Source organism: Lepisma saccharinum, chromosome 25, assembly GCF_977018435.1.
Source record: "Lepisma saccharinum chromosome 25, izLepSacc3.1, whole genome shotgun sequence".
NCBI classification, from domain to species: Eukaryota; Metazoa; Arthropoda; class Insecta; order Zygentoma; family Lepismatidae; genus Lepisma; species Lepisma saccharinum.
The window spans coordinates 51626946-51642613 of NC_139253.1; the positions used below are offsets into that span (position 1 = coordinate 51626946).

At 36.5% G+C, this 15668-nt stretch overlaps 1 protein-coding gene across 5 annotated transcripts in view; it reads right to left on the reverse strand.

Moving 5' to 3' along the window:
• LOC145978939 (histone deacetylase 8-like) overlaps window positions 1-15668 on the reverse strand; it is a 40901-nt gene that overhangs the window by 19913 nt on the left and 5320 nt on the right. For 4 of the 5 annotated variants that reach the window (XM_083111943.1, XM_083111941.1, XM_083111942.1 and 1 more), the window contains exons 2-5: window positions 12440-12614; window positions 8654-8843; window positions 6323-6464; window positions 2217-2323 (exon numbers count right to left, since the gene is read on the reverse strand). In XM_083111943.1, coding sequence (XP_082968069.1) covers window positions 2217-2323; window positions 6323-6464; window positions 8654-8843; window positions 12440-12583 — 583 coding nt within the window. In that variant the 5' untranslated portion in view covers window positions 12584-12614. Of the gene's footprint in view, window positions 1-2216; window positions 2324-6322; window positions 6465-8653; window positions 8844-12439; window positions 12638-15668 lie in introns of all 5 variants that reach the window. The other variant, XM_083111940.1, reaches the window with a different exon arrangement.

Genomic DNA, 15668 nt, shown 5'->3' on the forward strand with positions numbered 1-15668 from the left:
ACCATATGGTATCATCAGAGTAAGGTCGTACTCGCTGATTACGAAATGAATGTGCTTTTTGGACCTTCATACTCTTATGTTTGGGTGGAAACTCTGACACAGGTCTGGAGCAAGCCTGGGAAATTCATACTGATGACCAACCTCCCCTCTCCGCAACATATCCATGTCACATTTCCGAACAGAGTTTCACATTTTGACTCATTATTCAACTTGTATGGTACTCAGGAACATGAAACATATTTCAATCTCTTTGGAAACGTCCATTCATTGAAGAGAATACTAAGGTTTGCTCCTACTCCCCAAAATAGCGGGAGAAGAGGGGGCAAACTCCAGATTTTTATGTTTTTTTCCATTGAAATTCGGGGGTCACCCTCCCCTGCAGGTTCGGCGTTCTGAATTGTACACGGTTGCATGATCTGATGTTTTAGCTGCAAAACAAAACTTATCCAAAGTATATTGCTCCCATAGTACCAGAGTTATAATAATTTTCTGAGCAATATGCAAATTACATATCTTTCATAAAAAAACAGAGTTTCACATTTTGGCTTATTATTCAACTTGTATGGCATCCAAGAAAATGAAGCATGTTTCATTCTCCTTGGAAACGTCCATTCTTTGAAGAGAATACTAAGGTTTGCATCTTCTCTGCAAAATAGCGGGAGAAGAGGGGGCAAACTCCAGATTTTTATGGTTTTAATTGAAATTCGGATCCCCCCCCCCCCAAGCCCCTCTTCCTCGGTCCGGCGTTTTGAATTGTACACGGTTGCATGCTCTGATGTTTTAGCTGCAAAACAAAACTTATCCGAAGTAGATTTCATCCATAGTGCCAGAGTTATAACAATTTTCCTCAAAAAATGCAAATTACCTATTCTTCATAAAAAAAATCACATTTTGGCTAATTTTTCAACTTGTATGGCACCCAAGAACATGAAACATGTTTCATTTTCTTGAGAAATATCCATTCTTTCAAAATAATACTAAAGTTTGCGGCTTCTCCACAAAATAATGGGAGAAGAGGGGAGCAAACTCCAGATTTTTGTTTTCTTCCATTGAAATACGGGGATCGCGCCCCCCAAAACCTCCTTCCTCGGTTCATCGTTCTAAATTGTACACTGTTACATGCTCTGATGTTTTCTTCTGCAAAACAAAACTTATCCGAAGTAGATTGCTCCCATAGTGCCATAGTTATAATAATTTTCCTCCAAAAATGCAAATTACCTATTTTTCATAAAAAATAAAAATTCACATTTTGACTTATTATTCAACTTGTATGGCACCCAAGAACATAAAACATGTTTCATTCTCTTGAGAAATGTCCATTCTTTGAAAAGAATACTAAAGTTAGCGTCTTTTCCCCAAAATAGCAGGAGAAGAGGGTGCAAACGCCAGATTTTTATGTTTTTTCCATTGAAATTCGGGGAACGTGCCCCCCCCCCCCCCCCCCAGCCGCTTTTCCTCGGTCCGGTGTTCTGAATTGTACATGGTTGCATGCGCTGATGTTTTAGCTGCAAAACAAAACTTATCCGAAGTAGATTGCTCCCATAGTGCCCGAGTTATAACAATTTTCCTCCAAAGACTGTTCGAATTTAAAATTCAAGTCAAGAGAAATTTCTCTCTCTCTACTCCTGCCATCACTGGTTTTTGGCGCCGTGATTGTGTTGCGCATAAAAGGGGCCTAAAAGTTGAGGCCGAAACTTACAAACAAGATTTCCTGTTCCCGTGCAGAGTTCCATAACGATATCTTTAAATAAATAAATAAAAAATAAAAATAAAAAAGGTCAATGAAGACGAAATTCCCTGACATTTCCCTGACTTTTTTTGACACCTCAAATTCCCTGACTTTTCCCGGTTTTCCAGGTCTGTCGCCACCCTGGATTATTTTCATAATTTAGTCTGACAAAGTACCTGTTCATGCAAACTTGGATATATGAGCAGAGGAAGTTGAACCCAAAGTGACTAGTACAGTTTTTAATTCAAATTTGTTCAGAATACTGATAACTGTCAGTTTTAAATATTCCATTGGGAATAGAATGTAGCATATCAATCAATGTGACTTTTACTTTAACACATACGAGATAATCGAAATATTAAAATACCTGTTATTTAATGACAATTTCACTTTTGACACAATTTGAATGCTGAAATAATGTAAATTACACATTTCGGGCAAGTGTGTAAGTGTATGTATGTAATTGTGGTCCGTTTCAAGTACATACCATGATGAACATCGAGGTCAATGTACAATACATGATTGAATTTTTCTCTAAGCTTGTGGATAGCAATAACTACATCATTCACATAGCAAAAACCCTCTGCTTCATCCCTGAAAGGAGAAAATAATACATCCAATATATTAGGGAAGGGACATATTAATTACTCCCATATCGGTATTGGCTAACAAACAAGGTGTGGCTATTAAATAACAGGACTGGCTATCTGCTGGCATTGTTAGTAGGGGAGGAGGGGCGAGAGGTGTTTACATTGAAGTGTGATGATCCACGAGAGACGTTATCGTCATGCTCCAATAGTTAGTGTTCCTGTGAGCTCTATAGGAAGAGCTCACAGGAACACTAACTATTGGAGCGTCACGATAACGTCTCTCGTGGATCTCGTCGTGTTGTGTGGTGACAGTGGCAGAATCATGTCAAGTGGAAAGATTGAGCAGCATGTGAACCTGAAATTCCTGGTGAAATTGAACAACAGTGTGTCTTCAATAACTACAGGAGGTGTACGAGGACAATACCATGTCACATACACATGTCTTTGAAAGGCACAAGTGGTTTAAGGAGGTAAAAGAAGAGGTGGAAGACAATGAATGTTTGGGTCGACTTGTGACATCAAAAACTGAAGATGACATTCATTGTTTTTTTCGACGTCCGGGGTGTGATCATGATTGATTGGAGCCGGAGGGTCAGTCACTTACTTACTCAGCGTTAGCACTATTACATCGAGGTTTCAACTCAACTACGAGACTGCATGTGGAGGTAGCGGGTGGATCTCTGGAAGAACAACACCTGGATGCTACATCAGTATAATGCACCAGTCTACAGCACCTCGGTTTTTGGCTGATAAACACATTGCAGTGCTTGATCATCTCCCCTATTTGTCGGATTTAGCTCCGCATGACTTATTTCTTTTCCTGAAAGTAAAGACTGTCTTGAAGGGAACCCATTTCCAGTCTGTGGAAGCAGTGAAGGCGAAAACGACAGAGTTCCTGAACAATGTGACAGCTGCAGAGTGCCAACACTGCTTCGAACAGTGGCACACACATATGCAGCCGTGTATGGACAGTGAAGGGGTGTACATTGAAGGTGATACCATATAATATGTACAGGTTTTTCAGTAAAGGAATTAATACCATCAATACCATTATTTTATAGCCACACCTTGTAGGTACATTGGTTTATCAGTAAAAATTAGAAGTGATTTATCCAATTCAATATTTCCACAAATAGCATAAATTTAGTGCAAAACACTGTCATTGTATGTTACTCTTTTTATGAATAAAGAAAACAAAATTCAGCGACACAACAGCTCGTCACGGGCTAGGACTTGCCAAACCATTTTACTTTGGATGAACACATTGTCAGTCCCATTGCTCCTGTTTTCTAGCTTTGGAGACTGTAGTCCATTACTATTGTTTTCAAGTAGCCCTCCAATTGACCTCACAATGCTGAGCTCTTAATGGGGATCAAACTGGGACCACTCACACCAAAGGCAATTAGCTGCTCCTCTTCATAACACATAAACCTATTGAAGTCAATTGGTTACATACAGGTGAATGAACTACTCAACTTTTTCATGGAACATCTGTAAATTTTATATTGGATTGGTAGCATATTGGTAATAGACTTTATTGGAAAAAAATTCAAATTCATAAAATATATATTAAACAAGGTGATAAATAAATGAGACTTGAAAGATACAAATATAAACAGTTTCTATTTAACGCATCCTCTAACATCACATGCTGAATAAAACAGGACATTGAAGTTATGGTTGTTAATGCTGTAGGTGGTGCTCGAATGGGAGTGTAGAAAATTTTGAATTAGTTAATATCAGGTTGATAAATTGAAATGTCGGGATAATATAAGAAGTTGGATATTCCCAAACGAGGTCATCAGATTATGCCAATGTATCGGGAAGTTACAGGTACATATCCCTGCATGTGAGCAAGAAATCAATTGAGTGCTAGGGTGCCTTAGGATGGATGCAATTCAAATATGCCTATTTTTTCTTTAAGAGTTTAAACTTGACCACAACGCAGCAGAGGCAGCCAGGACCATCAAGAGAGCATTTGGACTTGACACAATAGATGAACGAACCATATAGAGATGGTTCAAAAAATTCCAATACAGCGACATGACCCTTGAAAGGGGACGGGGTGCTCCTCACAAGTTCACATTTCTTATTTGTTTACCTTGCCTATAATTATCATCACTGATTCTTAAACTCACCTATTTCGAATAACTTTCCCCTCTTTCCTGTGTGCACAAATAGCAGAGTTGCCTATGGGACCCTATATCACCCTGTATTTCTAAGAACTGGGAATGCAAATACCAGTTGCAAGTAAGTAAATTCAAACAATATTGTGTTTCTATTCTGGTGTACTTTTACCTTTCAATTATAGTACAGTAGAACGTCGTTTATCCGCATTAATTGGGACCGACGGTTATGTGGATAACGATTTTTGCGGATAATCAAACTTGTTTATTTAACAAAGAAAAGCATGTACAGTACAGGTTTATTATATACATACAGTACACAGTACTACATATGTATACAGTACAAGAAAACAAAAGACATGAGAAAACACTCGTAATATACGTACAGTATGTGTTATTTATGCAGAAAAATAATCAGATTTTTTTTTGGAACGGATTTGATCGTCTTCTTTTGCCGCTCTTGCTTTTTTGAGTGTGCAGATAACTGACGTTGCGGATAATTGATGTGCGGATAAACTACGTTTTCTACTGTAATTTGTCTTATCAAAATATGTCATGCATTAGCTAACCTACCGCAAATCTAACATAACTTCAGATCCCATTGGCATCCCTTATTAAAATTTTGTGCAGCTATTGAGTAATGGTGTATGCATGATATAATTTTTTGAAAAAAAAAAATTAAAATAAAAGAGCAAATGACTATCAAATTTTTATTTATCCAACCTTCATTTGTTTTTTTGCCCTGACATAGTCATGCAATATCTTGTGTGAAAGAGTCCTTCAAGGCCTTTCCAACGCCGTATGCCCTTGTATGTTCAGAAATACAAAAGATATGGATCTGCAACTTTGAACATTTTCCTAAATCAGATGGCCCTTTCATTATGCCAAATTTCAAATGAATCAAAAAATGCCTTTTACATTGGTTGATTTCATGTGGAATGATACACAACAAAAATCTCAGAGAGCAAAAATATTGAAGATATTGAAATGTCAAGTTTTGGTAAACTGACATTTAAGTATTACCATTATGGGTGCCTGTACTTTATAAAACAATTAGTACCAGTATAACTGTACCAATATTTTCACCAGACCTAAAATGCATACCATGATGCATGGTATTTTGCTACTAGGCAGCCCACCACAGAGATTCTACCACTGGATTGAAATCATTATTATGATGGTTCTACAAAAAGATAGCAACATTTAATATGTTAAGACATACTCAAACACTACACTTCATGGAGAGTTTGGTCTGAATAAAGTTCAAATAAGAGTTGAAATTGCTGTTAAAAGTGATACAAGTTATAAATAGAGGCATGCATATTTCGTTTTTGACAAAAACACGAAATGTGGAATAACACATTGTAATGTTAATGTTTCTGAAAGGTGAGGTGCATTTTCCTACCCTATTTTGTCATGAAATAATGCGAAATGAACTACAAAATGCGAAATACACTCTTAAACACGAAATTTAGAGTTTATTTACCGATGCAACACTTTCTGAAGTCAGAATTATCCTGAGAGTTATGCAATTCACGGAAAATTGATTAACTCTGCTGTTAATATTTGAGAAGTAAAAATGGACCCTTTTATACAGGAATAAACTTAATATTCTGGTAACGAAATAATTGTGCTATTAGAAGAGATATGTTTATTTTGTGTATTAAGAGCAGTTTTTTAAATCAAATTTGGGTTATATTCACATTTGTAAAACCAAAATGTCATTTTATATACCACTTTTTCACCGTTATAGCAGTGAAATTTTATTTTATTTATCGCTTTGAACCCAATTTCGGGTTTTGTACCAAAATTTTGCTTATTTTATTTACCAAAAATATGTGCCTCTAGTTATAAATAATAACAAGCATAAAACAAACCTTTGAGCATGATGCCAACCTCCACACCAATTAATGGCAATATCTGCTTCCTCATCTATCAAAGATTGCGCAGCAGTCAATGAACCTCCCGCAATCTGCTTCACAAATTCAAAAATGCTATCTACCAAAGGACAATCATAACCTGTAAATATAATTGGAATTTGCACTTCTATTCCCTTACATGATGCAAGAACCAAAACAACAAAATTATAAGTAACAAGAAAAATTTTGATATGTCTGGAAAGCATAAAATTTAAAATTAATTTACAGCGACATGACCCTTGAAAGGAGAAATAATATAACCATTACCTGATTGATTTTAGAATTATGAGCACGTCAACACATAGGCTTTTAGAACCCATCATGCAATTTGGGGTTAAGCCTCTTACCTAACAGAAAATGGAACACAGAAACATAACAAGAAAAAAATGTCTTATTAAAAACTTCTTCAATCAATTGATAAAAGTAATATTGTTGTATACTACTATCAACACTAAAAGTATTAGGGATGGGACAGATTAATCGGTACTCTATCGATAGGGGTATACATATTTTGTTTTTGACGAAAACACGAATGTGAAATAACGCATTTTAGATCTATTTTTTAAGTTTTTCAAAGGTGTGAGGTGCATTTTGCTACCATATTTTGTCAAGAAATGAACTGCAATATGTGAAATTAACTCAAACACGAAATTTAGGGTTTATTTCCCAACGCGACACCATCTGATGTCTGAGTTATCCTGTGAGTGCAATTTATGGGAAATTGATTAGTTCTGCTGTAAATATTTGAGAAGCAAAAATGGACTCCTTTACACAGGAATAAACTTAATACTCTGATAACAATATAAATGTGCTATTAAAAATGTGGCTCTATCTATCGGTATCGGCCGATATAGGCATGTCGGCATATAGGTAAAGTTATTGATTATTTTACTAATCAAATTTTCCTATAATTATCTTATAATTTAGTGCTAAATTCTGTCATTTTGTTATAATTTTGATGGATAATCTCCATGCCCTACTTTTAAAAAAAGCGAATGCCTAATCATGGAACTTCTTTTGCACCGCAGTCACCTTGAAACACACATTTATCAAGGAGGTATTGGTACTTCATCGGTATAGCCAAAATTTCTTATTCACCCATCTGTGAATCTCCATGCCCTAGTTAAAAGCTCAGACATTTAAAGCCTAGTTAAAGAGACATTCAGCACACAAGACAAACACAGGCTAATATGACCCCCACATGAGTGATATCTGGCCCGTGGGTCCAGGTGCCAGAGCCTCGCTAGCCTGTTTGAAGCATTACCGAGGTGCACTATGGGAAAGTGAGGTTGACTTTTTGGCAGTTTATCAGGATGTCCCCCCCCCCCTACACGCAAACTATTACTTGATTATAGATATGTAAAATATGTACATAGTTTCTTCCACCATCATGTTTAGATATAGTAATAACTAGGGGCATGCATATTTCGTTTTTGACGAAAAAACGAAATTTGAAAAAACACATTGTAGTGTTAATTTTTCATGTTTTTGAAAGGTGTGAGATGCATTTTGTGACATTGTTTTGTCACGAAATAATGCGAAATGAACTGCAAAAAGCGAAATTAACTCTTAAACACGAAATTTAGGGTTTATTCACCGACGCGGCACCTTCTGAGGTCTGAATTATCCTGAGAGTTATGCAATTCCCGGAAAATTGATTAATTCTGCTGCTAATATTGGAGAAACAAAAATTGATTCCTTTACGCAGAAATAAACTTAATACTCTGATAACTACATAAATGTGCTATTAGAAGTGAAATGTAAATTCAGTGGAATAAGTGTAGTTTTTAAATCAAATTTAGGATTATATTCACAATTTTAAAACCAAAATGTCTTTTTATATACCACTTTTGATCCAATTTTTCACCGCTATAACACCGATATTTTATTTTATTTACCGCTTTTGAACCCGAAATTGACTCAGTTTTTATACCGAAATTTTGCTTTTTCATTTACCAAAAATATGTGCCTCTAGTAATAACATCATGAATACATAACCTCCTCTTCAATTTTTTCATTGAGACAAAACAAGAATATTACCAATAAATAAGTGACAGTTCATAAGTATAATTTGTGAACTAAAAATTATTGTTTCAACTTTGGTCATGAAAAACTGCAATATATAAACAGAAAATGCAAATTACACTTCTGTTCTGGACTTACAGTTTAAACTACTGGGCATCGAACATGGAACTGCTAAATGTACCTTACCTGAAGCACAAATGTACAGAAAATTACATGAACCCAAAAATTAAACTACATCAGCATCTGAGACAATGACATATTTACCTAAACCAAAAATTATCTCGTCCTCTTCATGTTTCTCCAAATCATCACTGTCACTGACTTTCTTCAGGAAATCTACGTATGTCCGAGAATGAAAGGAATTTAGATCTTCTTCTGTAGCAGGCAAAGAGGGTATTACTGACATGTGTTTTAATAAACCGTATGCTTCAATTAAACAGTGCACCATGTCAGCCTAAAATAACAACAAAAAAAATGAATACCTGATAAAATGCAGCACATGTAGATAAATTGTGTAAATAGTAATAGAGAAGACAGCAGACAGGCAATATACTTATGTAGAGCAAAACAAATTCCACCAGTTTAACATTAATTACATTAAGGTATACATTTCAAGTCCTGGGAACTCTTGCACAGCATAATGGTGACTGCTCTCACCTTTTGTGCAAGTATTTTCAAGTTAAATCACCAGTGGGAGCTTCAAAATATCGTTCTTTATCTAGCATTGTGATGACAATTGAAGTTTATGTTAAAATTGAAGTAGCAGCAGATGGAGGGAAGTTTAGAAATAAATAATTTGATAAATATTCTTCTATGTAATAAAACCTAATACGCTGCTATCTACAATATAGTAGATATTCTTCAATATACTTCAAAACAATAGTATCAGACTCTGGTCTCAAAATTCAGAAAACTGTATCGATGGGATTTGATGTGTTGACCATGAGTCTGTCAACGAAAAATTTAGTATTCTCCAAGGTAAAGTATTACCACGTGAAGAAATTCAAGAAGCTCTGCTCACATTGAATTTAAAATTTTGGGTGTGTCAGCACTAAGGCTATTTTGCACCCGTCACATTATACGGGGTCCAGCCCCTTATCGTTACACATAACTCTAACGTTGCATAACTAAAATCATAAAATATTAAAATCTTCTGACTTTCGTTAAAAGCTGAGGCTGTAAAGAAGCACTCAGCACGAATAAAGACAAAACACAGGACAACACAAACAAAATTATACTGGCCATGGGGCCAGTCGTCAGAGCCTCTTTAGTCTGCAGTCCAGGGTGTACTATGTGGAAGTGAGGTTGACTATTGGGTGCACTACATGGAAGGAGCATCCCTTACACCCCTGCTCACATTGAGTACATGAGGATGAACAACAGTGGTGTTGATGTTCAGAAAGAATTCTAATTTTAGGGTTTGTTCCTTATAGGATGTTTCTACATGTATCAACTAAAATAAATACTGAGCTGGACATGGATATCTAATGCTTTCAATATGGTCGAAGTTTGTAGTTTGAGAGATGGTGAAGGGGAGCAGAGAGAATTTATCATTTGCTCAGACATTCGAGAGCTCACAAGAAGCTAGCGAAACAGAAAGATTAATTCCATCCTGCTCTTTTGGTGTTACAATTTACATGTTCTACGTTGGTCATTCTTAGATTTGATTGCCTTAGTATTTTCCACTCTTTCTTACATATTCTACACGTGCATAAGTTTCCAATGCAAAAAGAATACTTCAGAGTGTGGCAATTTCCAGGCTGTTCAGGAAAAAGCACTTAAGTAAAAAATTGCAATTTTATAGCACATAAAAAAGGTAAAGTGCCCCCCTGTGCTTAGCACCATGGCATGAAGGCGTATAGGGGGTGTGGGGGTAAGGCCCTACTTTCTTGATCCGGTCATGAGTGGGGGTGATGTGATCAGCATCATGACCCTGACCACCTTTACCCCCCAGGGTTTCCCCCAGGTACCCATCTCATTCGACGCTGGGTGGGCGCCGGGGCCGCTTCCAACATTAGTAAAGAAAGAACCAGCCAGGAATCGAACCTGGGACCTTTAGCATGGTAGTCAGATGCGTTACCGACTGAGCCACCGCAGCCATTTTACAGCACATAGTTCAATCAATCAATCAACAGAGAATCACAGTTTGTGACTTATGTGTCTTTTCCTGAACACCCTAAATTTATGAACGTGTTCACTTGTACAACTTACTTTTCATGATAAAATGGGCCGTCTCTCAGACCACTCTGAATTTCTCTTTTACCTTATTTCTCGCACCCCTCCAACTTCTCCATACCTTTCACGCTACATGCTGAATTTTATTTTCGGCAAGCAGTCTGACAGATGTACCATAGTAGTTACGTTTGTCCTTCCAATGATTTATTACTCATTTTCAATTTCAGCAAACGATTTCATGTTGCTTGAACTCCTGCTTTTCTGACAACATAAGAATGTAGATAAGAATATGGAATTTCAAAAAATAAAGAAGCCATAGTTGCAATTTTTTTACTGCTTTTCTTCCTCTTTGCATAAATTACATTACATTTCTTTAATTAAACAATAATAATGCCTTCCTTGTCCTCTCATAAAAAATCATTACACATTTGCAATATTCCTAATATTTTGTTGTATTGAAAGTTTAATGATTATGTTACCAATGTAAAAATCAGTGTTACACAGCATTTCTTTAGGGCATCGTTTCTGAACCTATCCACAATCCACTGCTGGGTCCCGAGCGGGAGTTTGGTGGGTTGCGAAGTCGGGCTCGAACATTTATTTACTATGTCTTAAAACTATTGTTCTAACAATTTAAATTCAACCCGTGTTGTAAGTACTCTAAACTATACATTTCTGTTATCCGCACTCTACCATTGCTTTTAACCTACATCTCTCTGATGTTTAATTTAAGGGAATCGGATTTGTTTCGGTCATAGCAATGAGTTCTTCATTATCTGTATCACATGCAGGTCAACTTAAGATGTGGCTTAATATTTCCGATTGCCTGTGTGTGTGTATATGTGGCTGCTTACTTTCCAGAAAGTTACAATGAATTCAATTAAATTCATTCTCATATTTTGAAAGTTCAAACATGTTGTCAGTAAAACTAAGAGATCAATTGTGTGATATCAGCTGTGATTCTGGCATTAAAAATATTTTTTTTAGATTCAGACTTAACAAAGATTTGGATATCTTTAAGAGATGAGTATCCTGAACTTTCAGATGAGACATTAAAGTTACTCATGTTATTCTCCACATCATGTTTGTGTGAAAAGGGATTTTCATCTAAAGTGAAAAGGAAGTACAAAAATAGACTTGACGCACACTCAGATTTACGACGTAAGGTAACCACCATTGAACCCAACATACCCCAGCTTACGTGGGAAAGGCAGCCCCAACAGTCACCTTAGTTTGGTGAGCAAAAGAAAAAAAGTTTTCAATTTCAACCAGTGTATTTAGTTAGATGTTAGACTAGAGTAAATTAGTCTTTTAAATTACACATTTACTTTTCTAGAAAAGTATGTGTAATTTGTTTAAGCAAGCATAAACAGGGTTTCTTAAAATACTTGATGTTAGCAAAAATATGATTATAAACTGGGTGCACACCCTATACAAATAATTCTGTCAGCGCCCAAGCTTATGGGTGCCATGAAGTGTAATATCCTTCAAGGTGGGTCTCAGACTGAAAAAGGTTGAGAACCACTGCTTTAGGAGGCTACCTCAAAGGTAAAGTGTTTGTCAATGCACCACACATACACATATATGTGTATGTATCAGAAGAGCAGAAGTTCAAAGTAATATAAAATCTTGATATTGGAGCAGTATAGTATATTGTAAATTATTTCATTGTATTTCCATTGTGTTATTTTCAGCCTCTTGGGTGAAATGCAACAATGAGGAAAAACATTAAACTGATGATGGGACAAACAAAATGATACATAATGCCTTGAACAGGCTTCAAACCTTTGTGGCATATTAGCCTGACCACTCATCTATGGGACATATAGTTCATTAAAAACCATCACATTGTACCATATAAAATATTGTATTTACCCTGTCTTCCACATTAGGTATTTTGTTAGTTTCCATTAACAGTTGTTTGCTATATATATAACTAACTTTTGGTGTACAACCATAATCCTCTGGCATCTCTTGAAGATCACTAAGGGACTCTTCAAAATCTGAAGAGTTCGCCATGATGATTATATTCACAGTCACAACATATTCCCTGCAACAGTAATGTGGACAAACCTATGAAAACAGACAATAGCAATTCGAAATGAGCAATAGTTTTCAATTTAATCTAAAATGTCATCGTATCATTGCATTATTCTGATAAACTACAGGGTGGTCACAAAGTGAGCATACCCCCCTTTATTTTCGACACTACGATGGTAATGGTAATAGTAGGATTACTTGATATAAACACATACCTGTGTCATTGATTAACCACTCTGGGACTTCTTGGAGGCCCTTCAGAACATTATTGATGGGAACATCACCACCTGGAAAATGATCTTATTCACACTTGCATCGCGAAATGTGCCAAAATATGGCACATAGATCGGTGGTGATATGATTTTGATTGATTTAGTTTATTTTACTTCGCATTTTGTGCCTCTTGGATAATTTGTGAAGATGGGGATGAAATGATGAAATTGATGAATGGACATTCACAAACGACCAAGCCCGAGCAGGATTCGAAGCCGGGACCCTTTGCGTCGCCGGTGGTGCTATGAAAAAGACTGGCTCCATACTGATGTTCCGGACACTTAAATCATCAGGTGTGTTCATATCAAGCATTCAACCATAACCATTGTAGTGTCGAAAATACAGGGGGTGGTATGCCCACTTTGTGACCTCCCTGTATACGGTATTGTTGTCTGTCACCACTTCTTCTACACAACCTGATTTACTGACAGGTTAATGGCGCCATAGGGAAGTGAATGGTCAAGTGGAAGAAAAGGCTCCACAGCCTTAACTTCGCCAAGTAAAAGAAGACGAAATAAATAAATAAATGATAAAGAATATCATAAAACACACAAAACCAATAAAAACCTGCTTACATTATTAATTTACGGAGTGACTATTTTCACCAGGTAGTGAAGCTAATTTTGAGCTAATTTCACCAGATTTTAAACTGCACATGTCCATGATCTACAACCTGGCCTTTTACATTTGTGTGTGCATTCTTTAGTTGTTGTGTATCAAGCTTATGTCGGCGTTTATTTATTTTCGTATGGACAACAAGAAGTTATTTTTCAGAACACTATGAAGTTGGAAAAATGTCGCAAGATGTTCCAATACGAGGGCTGCTGGAAAAGTTTCTGCAAGCAATATTAAAAATGGCATGTGAAATTCTGGGAATGGCTTTAATGTTTTTCAAAGTATTCACTCTTAAAATCGATACACTTTTTGCATACGCTCAAACTAATTTTGAAAGCATTTTTCCACTCTGAAGCTGATACCTCAGAAACTGCCGTTTGGAATACGTCAACAGCTAGCTGCTTCAGGTGACACAAATCGCTCACCATGCATCTTATTTTTCATGTGTGAGAACAAAAAGAAGTCATTAGGTGATAGATCAGGTGAGTACGGACAATGAGTCATTAATTCAACATTTTTACTGGACAAAAAAATCAACAGTTTAGTGTGCTGAGTGGGAACTGACGTTGTTGTGGTGAAGAATAATGTGACGATTTGGGTTTGTTTTATGCAATTCATTGATGACCTCTGGCAAACAAATTGTTGGATACCACTCAGCATTTACAGTCCTTTGATCTACTAAAGCTATTGCTGCCACATGTCCGCTCTAACCGAAGAAACAAGCAATCATTTGTTCACTCCTCGAACAAACAACTTTTGTTGGTTTCGGCTCACTTTGAATCACCCAAACAGTGGAATGCTGTTTAATTTTGGGTTCATATGAATAGATTCAAGTTGTGTCCCCTGTAACGATGTAGTACACCAAATTTGACTTGGCTCAGTTGAATTTTTTGAGCATTTCTTGCTGCCCTCGTCATCTTCTGGGTACATAGACACCAGCTTAGCACAGGGGTAGGTTCATGAGATAACTCGGGGCAATTAAACCTGAACAACAATTTAAAGGATGAGAAAGGAAACACCATAATTTCCCACTACAGAAGGAGTAATCCGTCACATATTCTGAAAAACACGTTCTATGTACAATTCACACACTTAATCAATTCTTTACAATTCTTTAAAATTAGATAAATTAATAACTGGCGGAAGGCAGGGTTAAAATTTTTCCAGAATGAACTTTTGAGTGAGAAAAATGTCTAAGAAAATATCGAAGGGTCATAATTAGATGTTTGATACCATGTCAATCTATCATTTATGACCAATATTGGTCATGTGCAATATTTGATGGATTTTTGACGGATGATTTTATGGTTTCAGTGAAAAAGTTGCATTTTTGAGACATATCTCCATAGATGGCAACACAAGCAGGTCGAAATATTGTCAACAGACACATGCAACATGTACCTAAGTATTGGCCATACATTTACATGAAAAATCATTAATCAAAATTTTGTGCCTAGCTTTTTATATATATATATTTTTGGCTACAGGCTTCTTCTTCTGTACCAACCTTCTATATTCATATATATATTTCTTCTGTGGGTACAAGCTTCTTCTTCAACTACAGGCTGCTTCTTCTGTAGCAACCTTTTATATTTATTTCTTTTTCGGCATCTACCCAAAAATCTAAAGCCCCGCGTTCGGGTCGCTGCTCGAAGCACTGCACCACCACCTAACTCAACCAAAAGGGGTAATCGAAGGGCACCACTGATCCCATGCTGAACCTCAACTCAGAGCTGCAATAAATGCGCTACACGAAAGTGCTTGAGGGCTGCCGAGGACGTGGTGCCACCACAGACAAACAACCAAAAGGTCAAATGGAAAAGCTCGTTCCCGTAAAACAATAAGGACTCAGAATCATAATTGTCTTTTGGCTTCTTTACTTTCCCTGCCAAACCAAATATGATATTAATGGTGATCCTTTATTTCTGATGCCTCAATTCAATTCATTATTGTTACACATTCACAGATTAAAACACTTATAATTATCTTTATTATTTACAATTACTTTCATATGTTTTCCTCCCGCGTTATTCCAATAATCAGCGCTCTTTCACCTTTTCCTGTGCGGTGCCATCTATCGTCCACTGCATAACTAATCTTTGCATTCGGGTGCAAACATGCCGATCTCTCTCAATCATTTCACGCACAGCATCAACAGACGTGCATGGACAACCTT